Source organism: Porites lutea, chromosome 3 (assembly GCF_958299795.1).
Source record: "Porites lutea chromosome 3, jaPorLute2.1, whole genome shotgun sequence".
NCBI lineage: Eukaryota > Metazoa > Cnidaria > Anthozoa > Scleractinia > Poritidae > Porites > Porites lutea.
This window is the reverse complement of record NC_133203.1, coordinates 38,465,700-38,474,734: the sequence shown is the minus strand read 5'-3', so window position 1 is coordinate 38,474,734 and position 9,035 is coordinate 38,465,700. Positions and strand designations below refer to the sequence as shown.

General features: G+C 35.6%; 1 protein-coding gene across 1 annotated transcript; it reads right to left on the bottom strand.

Annotated features, from left to right (window-relative positions):
* Positions 1 to 7,392: 7,392 nt before the first annotated feature.
* Positions 7,393 to 8,499, bottom strand: LOC140929725 (uncharacterized). Its single transcript, XM_073379440.1, has 2 exons — positions 8,304 to 8,499; positions 7,393 to 7,947 (listed from the first exon to the last, which is right to left on the bottom strand). Exons 1-2 carry the CDS (start codon positions 8,447 to 8,449, stop codon positions 7,410 to 7,412), a joined length of 684 nt encoding a protein of 227 aa, XP_073235541.1. The 5' UTR covers positions 8,450 to 8,499; the 3' UTR covers positions 7,393 to 7,409.
* Between the last annotated feature and the right edge of the window lie 536 nt (positions 8,500 to 9,035).

Sequence of the window (9,035 nt, the reverse complement as noted above, 5' to 3'; positions counted from 1 at the left end):
TGGTCTTCTATAGTATTTTTTTTATTAAATACTCGCTTGCCTTGAAAATAATTTGGCGTTTAAAGAATTGCTGCGGAAGGTATTTATTAGAACGTTTTATTCATTCAGTATCATACCCCGGCGCTCCACAATGTAAACAACTCAAGCGGTGAATGCATTTAACTTTAATTTAATTTCAATTTTTTTGGACGTTTTCGCTTGCATTTCAGTTTTTTTTGTTGAATAAAACCTTACGTTTCAGTTACGTGACTGCGGGGCCCCAAATAACCGCGTGTTGTCAGTTCACCGATTTGCATGACAACCTAATTCGCGGAGTAGTTGAGTGAGACAGGAAATATCTAAAATCAAAACAAGAGCAATAATCGACAGATCAAAACTTGCGGAGTTCATAATTCCTCGAAATATTTTTGTAGAAACGCTTGTATAGTTTCATTGCTCTGGAGAAATAAATGACTGTTATGATTGAATGAATGGATAACTCTCGGCCGGATTTTATTAAGCGATAGGCGAGAAAAAATGCTTCAGCGGCTTGCTTTGTACTTCGAAACCTCGGCATGAAAAAAAATCCAATCTCGGTCCACAGTGGTCGAAATTTCTTGTTCAAGATCTCTTTTTGAAGCTCTCAAAACTCTCCTTTTTGAAAAAAACGTATCCAAGATGAAGAAGTTTTGCGAAAGACTTAAATCCATAAACTTCTACCGCATTATGTGCGATAATTCTCTGCAGTTTTATTGACACATTTAGAACAAAAGGATACCTTTAAAACTTCGCTTCCCTGGGCAGCTTAATTAAGCCATTGTTCAATTCCTTTGAATTCGCTTCTGAGCCTTCCGCCATAAAATCTCACCTTCTTTGAACCGAGTCAAAACGAGCACTCTCGAAGGGAAAGTCCGGAGGAATAAATTGAGCCTTCAGGGTACAAAATCCAGCGGTTATGCCCATTTCTGAAATACACACTTAAATCGGCGTGAAGTTGTAATGGCTTCTCACGAGGAAACAAACAATAAAATGAAGATTAATTTATTTTATAAAGTCATAATATGATGCAATGTCAACGTGTATGATGATTATGCAAAAGAAAGACGCAAAGCATGTAATCTATCCAAGAAAAGGTACATTATGTCATAAGGTCAATTTTATTGGTACAGCACAAGCGAAGAGGGCTCTATTCTCCTTAGGAAGTAGCGTGCAAATCGTTAGCCTAAAATTATCTTTATTCTTCCAGGACAATTTAATTTGTACTTTACACAATCTTTTTGTCAGATATAATGAGAATAACTCTCATATTGGCGACTGCTAAAGAATTACAGCTGCAGAGTGAAAAAATATATGGCAGCTAATGTCATTATCATGATGATTTTGCAATATTGTTGCTTTTTTTTTAAGAGAAAGAATATTTATTAATAGCCCACGACTAACTCCAAAACTAAAAATTATTTCACAGGCCTAGTATTATACTTTTGTACTGACATTAAGACCAGCAGAAATTCCATTTCCACGAAAAAAGTACTTAGATGGTCATGACTAAGATGAAAATTACACCTAACTAACCCGTAAAAACGACTTTATCCCGGGTCAGCAGTATTGATCGAAAACTTTTAACCGGGTGATGGGTTCCTGACATGGGCCTTGAAAATGGATCTAAGTAACTACATTTTTCAGATTGTCAAATTATAAAGACAAACAAAAAGACGACACCAGATACTATTTTATCGCTTCATGTCAAGAACGTTTCCTCAAACAAGATAAAGTGGTTTCAATATTGAGGTGGCCAGAATCAACAGCACTTTACAGGCGATTTTCAATTCCTTGTCATCATGGCATGAGTTTTACTGTTTGTATCCCTGCTTATCAATGCCAGGTTAGACTTATTAAGGTGATGATACGTTATTCTGAAGCACATGATCTTATCCGGCAATTCAAACCCATTCAAACTTTGACAGTTTGGTTTGAGAGGAAAAACTACAATCAATTGGAAAATTCAGTAATTTAAACTTCACCTGGGGAAACGAGAGTAGTTAAAAATATCTGCAAATATGTGAAAAATGCATCCTGGTGGGAGTAAGCCAAAAAAATATATAGAGATTACTTCATGGGCAGGCCGCGCGTACGGGATTTTCTCACGAGTTGGTGATGTATCAGAAATCTCACTCGCTCGCTGCGCTCGCTCGTTCAATTTCTGATACAAACAATGAACCACGTATTCACTCACGTTGACTCAAATAGATTCAGTCAGTATTTATGAAATAAAAATAATATACAATGACCCAATTTAATAGTATTGTCAAAACTACTAAAGGGAAAACCCAATTATATTCAGATTAGACAAAGTTTGATTTGTCTTAGAAATTAGACTGTTCACCTTCCCTTATTTTCCCGCAAAATCATCGTGATCGATCAACAATCGTTACCTGAGGCTATTTTTATTTCAAAGGGATCGAGCTGAGGGGGTGGTAGGCGTCGGGCTTTACAAGCTGGACTCTGTTCATTTGAAACTAAGATGGCTGCGCGTGTCGCTAACACATCGACTATCTTCCGAACAAAATACAGGTGATTATGAAAAGTCTAATTTGAAACTAACCTAAGAGATTGAAGTATATCCTCCCCTTCGTAATGAAGCTTTCTGAAATATCACAGTGACGCGACACGGAAATATTCATCCAGACCATAATTTTTGTAAATTGAAAGAATAACTTCAAGCAAAAAGGTGTACATTTATAAAATGAACAAGGAATTTGGAATTCATGACTTATTTGATATCCGTTCTATGTGTACTCCTACCATACAAGAACGAAGTTAACTGAAGATAGTTGCCTAATGGAGCGTCGATAAATATGTTATATAATTAATTATCTAAAAGAAATTTCATGACGCACATGTATATTATCCAGGTAAAAGGGAAGGCCTATTGGGATGTTAATTGATTGCCCCTTTCCGGTTCTGTGAGGAAATTATTCTGTCATGCAAACAAAGAATAATTGAATCGATCTGTAAGCAAAACTTACGACCATGTCTTAAGACATTGAAAACCAGATATACAGTATGCTACTAACTTAACCTGAATGGAAAGATTGCTAACATTTCTGTAAAAAACAAAACAAAAAAAAAACGGTTACGTTTGGCTAAGTAACTCGAATAACCCACATTTTACGACGTCAATCGATTTGAATCATCCGTGTGACGTCTTGACGTGGGAAGAAAATTTTTTCAAAGGATGTAGACAGATGTTTGAATTCTTCTTACGAATAGAAGAGGACATTTGAGGCACATGTGAACAACACTACAACAACACCATAATAATAATAATAATAATAATAATAATAATAATAATAATAAGAGTGTTTCTAGATAAGAGGCAAGGACAGCATCTGACAAGTCCCTAAGGATGCTTGTATTGAAGAGAAAGAAATGCAAAAAAAATGCGAGGATTTAAGAACAGAATTTAAGTTGCTCGTCTGTGGAATGTGAATGCTACAGCAATTCACTCAGCTTTGGTTATATGTTGACAAAAAAACTTACAAAGGAGCTCGAGTTTTCAACGGATAGGAGTGATCGTAGGACTGAATTTCTTTAGAAAGCGGCGATAAAACTGCTAGGATTTTGGGAAAAATTCTCGATGTCTACGGCTATAAGCACGCCCTGAATTGACTTATGACCGGAGAAAATCAAAGCTACGAAATGATAATAATAATAATAATGAAGTAATAATAAAGCTACGTGTAAACGGACGCAACATTGTTGGATGTTACATGTTCCGCCCGTTTGCACAGGGCCGGGTTAACAATAAGAAAAATAAGAAGAGAAATGATAATGATGATGATCATCATAATAATAATAATAATAATAATAATAATAATAATAATAATAATATCGTCCACAATGCTATAACTCAAATTACGATAAATGATATTGTGTAAAAAGGGCCATATTTCCAGAAGTTCAAGAGGCTGAAGTGTACCCTTCCTTCCGCAAAAAAGCCATTCCTTACAGAAATATAAATAGACCAAAAATAAATAACCTATGCCACTGATATTAGTAAATAAAGAAATGAATGAACAATGATTTTAAGGTAGCGCATCCACATAGTGGTTCTTTTTTTACCATTCCTGGTGGAATTGGGATTTATAAATGTTGGCTCTTGAGGAGAGGAGTACCCGGAGTAAAGCTTCTCGAAGCAAAGGCGAGAATTAAGCACAACAAATTCAACCCACATAATTATGGCGTTGACGCCTAGATTTGAACCCGGGCCACACTGGTGGACAGCGAGTGCGCTCAACATTGATCCATCCCTTGCCCCCTCATGCAATGAAATCAAGCGAAATAAAATTCAAACAACTAAACGTAATTCGTTTGCACGTCTTGGATAAATTTATTGTTGAATCTAACGTTCTTTGCAAACTATTGTCTCCAAGAAAGTGGTCTCTGTTGGAGACATCTCAAATTGAAGAGTGAAAGTTATTTGCGGATTGCCTCTTCTACAAATCACTGAAAAGGCGGCAAATGTACTTTCTCTACAAATCAATATTGTACTTGCAAACTTGAGATATGACGAGAATGACTCGACTGCTATAGAATATAGCGACCTTGAGATTTGATTCACAGGGAAAATATTGTAAATGATAAATAAACATGGTTTTGCAATATTCTTTCTCGTTCAATTAGCAAACAAATGATTGAAAAGTTAAGACTCACTCAAAGACCATGCATAATACTATTCCTAATATATTAGAGACTCAATTTCAAGGTAAGTATACGCCATACTTTATGACGCTAAAAATAATTTTGCTCCTGAAAATGCCTTGATATTGCAAGTTAAAAATACGGAAGTGTGGGCTGACATGCATGGACTTTGAAAAGCAGCATGGGGATTTTTCAGAAATATACAGTAAAAACCTTGGTATAAGAAGCTAAGTTTTTCTAAGCTAGGCTAAGAAGGATTTATAAAAATAGTGCTAAGTAGAAAATTAGGCTACTGAGGTTGTTAAAAATAAATAAGTTGTTTGTCATTGTTGGTTGTGGCCTATTTTGGGCCTATTTTTGGTTTTTCATGCATAACATGTTATAAAAATCCCTTTAATTCAAGCATGTTGAAGCCATTTTTAGTTATCTTAGTATATCTATATCTTTATTTGTAATTATCTTTTACTCATTTAGCGTAAATATTTTTTATGATTTTGATAAAAAGATTTGTAAAATTTAGTTATTAATTACTATTGTGATGCGCTTTTGAATATTTTATAGAAAAGGCGCAATACAAATAATAAATGTTATTGTTATTGTTATTGTTAAAGTTCTGCTATTAAAACCGAACAAAAACCAACCTCAAAACATGGTGCTGTGTTGTTGCTTGGCGAAACATGATACTGCATTTCTCAAAATAAGAACCTGTTTCAAAATGTAGGCTAAAACAAGTTCTTATCGAAAAGGGGTCTAAATAGACAATCCTAGCCTAACAGGTTCTTAAAAGTTTAAGTTCTTACACGCCGGTTTTTAATGCAGTTGAATTATACAAACAATCAAACCACAAAACCAGATGTTAATTGCTTCTGTTTGTTTGTGTTTTACGATTATATTATCTTAACTACTATTTAATTAATGAAGTAATACTTTTTATCTAAAATAACTATTTTGTATCTATATTCCTTCTACTCATATTCTTGTTTGGGTCCCCTACTCGGTTAGTTCCACGAACTATTTACGTGTCCCAAACCCTGCAAAATGAACCTACAATTGAAATCCTCTTTCCATTCACAAATATGCAATCTCTCGATTTATAGATTTTAAAGTACTAATTTGTATTAATTATAATTATTCTGTGTGAGTCTAAATAAAAATTGACTTGACTTGACTTGGGAAGAAATTATCTTTAAGGATAGTTTAATTATTTATTTAGTTTTAGTATTTACGAGTAAGGGGCTCCGTTCAAGCGCGCGCTTCGCGTTCGGGTGCCCCTTCCCCCCCCCCCCCCCCCCCCAAAAAAAAAAAAAAAAAAAAATGTCAATATTCTTGTTAAGACTTCCTCTTGGACCTCGCAAAGTAGCGTCCTGGAAATAGAAAATCCGTCTTTCGTTATTGTATTTGCCACTCTTGCTCGGCATTTTTAAAATAATTTCTAAGGAAAATTATTATTATTGAGATTGAATTCAAAGCCCTCCCCTGACTTTTCAGCTTGTTGATTTTATGATTACTTGATATACAGGTCCTTACACGTGATTATTGGACAGTATGCCTACTGAATATTAATGAGCTTTTGGAGTGTGTTTAAAAAGAAAGCAGCTAAACCGAGGCGACTATTTAACGACGAAAGAATTTAGATCCAACTCTGTCTCAGCTTTCACAGTGAATGAAGGAATACATGTACATGTACAGCGGTACATACACGTGATTATGTCATGTACGTTTGGTCCAAGGTTTTTAAGTTTGTTGTCAGAAAAAAAAAAAACTTCCTGAATGTACTAAAATCTTTTATTTTATTCCAGAAACTTTAAGCAGTGAATTTTACAGTAGATTACCTAAAGAAGATACTATTGAGAGCTACAAAGATTAGACTGTTTTAGTCTTCGCTTTGTTGTTTTCCACTAATTTTACTTCTTCCTGTCAATCTCCATCAAACGAGCATTTGGGGCAAATCTAAAAAAAGGAAAGAAAAATAGATGAATGAGTTAACTGGCATTGGTGATCGGTAAAAAAAAAAAAAAAAAGAAGCAATTGTATACAATTTATTAGTGGTAGATTGTTTTTCAACATTCATTTTTAATAAATTCGGCTAGAAAAAGTCGCTGAGCACGTTAAGGTTTTCAATAATATAATATAACTATTTACCGAATTCCACTTTCCTGTATTAAGAAGAACTCAGAGAGTTTTATCCGTTTAATTGACATCACTCAATCTCATGAAAATAATTGTTAAACGTCAGAAAACAACAGCAGCAAACAACCGAAAATCAAACATCGGTGCCCGTCCAGTTTTTCCATACATTATAAAAACCTTTACAACTTAAATTTCACCACTCGTAGATCGAAAATGATCAAAACTTTATTTAATATTTATAAATCATATATCACCAAACCGCGCCCAGATGAGTTTCATATTTACTACCAGTGAACTTCGCTTAATTGTCTATTTCAAATGCAAATTAGAAACGGTTTAACAGTGGCCGATCCAGTCACTACAAGTGATCATAGTTTTAACAGAAAATCAAATTATAAAGCTTGTATATTTATTTGACAGTCGCATAGGTAGTTAGTAAAAACGAACGTAGGACTTGTTCAGTTTCATCAGTGAATGCCGTGGGACCAGTTACAAGATAGCTGAGCTTAAATTTCATTCTCTTCGTTGGAAGTCAACGTACATTTAATTAAATGTTTAAGTTAAAGGTGTACTTGCCATGTTTCAACATTTATTTGCCATTAACCGCGACGACCACGACCTCCACGTCCTCTTCGCCCTCCACGTCCTCTTCGCCCTCTACGTCCTCTTCGTCCTCTACGTCCTCTTCGCCCTCTACGTCCACTTCGTCCTCTTCGTCCTCTACGTCCTCTACGTCCTCGACGACCACCACGTCGACGGCCTCTACCTCCACGACGACCACCACGTCTACGTCGAAAACGACGAATTAGTCGCCGACCAACTCGTCGGAACCGAATAGGGGCGGGATCTGAAAAATCGTTTGCTTGACTGAGTAAGGAGTTTTCATCTTCGTCTTCTCTCTCCGTAACTTCACCAACACTATCTCCTCCTTGCACTTCATCAACAGCATTTTCGCCTTCCTCTTGTTCATCTCCATCGTCTTCACCATCGTCGTTTTCATCGTCTGTGTCTTCGTCCAAGTCTTCGTCCTCTTCAATATCTCCGTCTTCATTGTTTATATCTTCATGAGGGTTTTCATCTTCATCTTCTAAATCTTCATCCTCGTCTTCAACTGCAATGTCTGTTAATTGTCCATCACTAGAATCAAAATGTTTCCATTACTAAAACTATTTTTGTATTCATATATTTCAATATTTATGCCTACATTCAAGCATACCACTGTCTGTTACCGCAATGTACAAGTTCGATTGTGAATAAGTGGAAATTTAAAATGTCCTGACTTATTTAAATGAGGTATGTGATCAACATGTATAATGCAAACCCGGCCTTTAAAGAAAGTAATTTCAAAAGATAACTTATGAATGTTAAAGATCAATTTCCTCAAACAACTGTAAAAGTGATTTGTGACCCCCGGGCGCCATGTTACCGACTTATTCATGTGTTATAATTACCTATTAATTTAGTTCTCGCGATAATTTTTTTTTTAATCTTACCCTTCACGTCGTTCCTCCTGGAATTCATTGACAATTTCATTCAATTCATGGTTGCTTGATTTGTCTGCATTTTCGTTGAATGGCAGAGCCAAGCTGAAGTTCAGTGCAAAGCCAACCAGGGCTAACAGGATAAAAGTCTTCATCATTAAGCCTTATCCCGACTTCTGGTGATGGAGCACAGGATCGTGCTTTTATATCTTTGGTGCACTCAGGCCTCCATAATGTTGATATAATTGTAAAAATTAGTCGGCCACTTACGTTCACAAGAAAACACTCAAAACATATTGTGAACATCATATTTTTGCGATATAGAAACATTTCCAAACCGATAAACATACTGTGAACATCATATTTTTGCGATATAGAAACATTTCCAAACCGCCTTCCAAATTTAAGATCTATTTGTGCACAACTTGCTAAATTTAATCTTTTGAAAACCAGCACTTGAAGCCTATACGTATATACCTAAGGCCGGTAAGTATGCCGGAAATTGTACGATAAGAGTTTTCCTTGATCAGTTGTTGTTGTTGATATGGTTTCACGCTAAACAATGCCTGAACTGCTGTTAACGTGACCCGGCAAAAGTTGAAACCTAACCAACCATCTCTCCTCGATAATGTTGGGATAGATGCTCATCTTAAGTCTATAAAAGGGGTTAAAAAAAAAAGACCTGACCCAGTGTGGCGGGGTCAACACATCAAAAATGAACGACTTTACTTTGTTAGGTGTAGA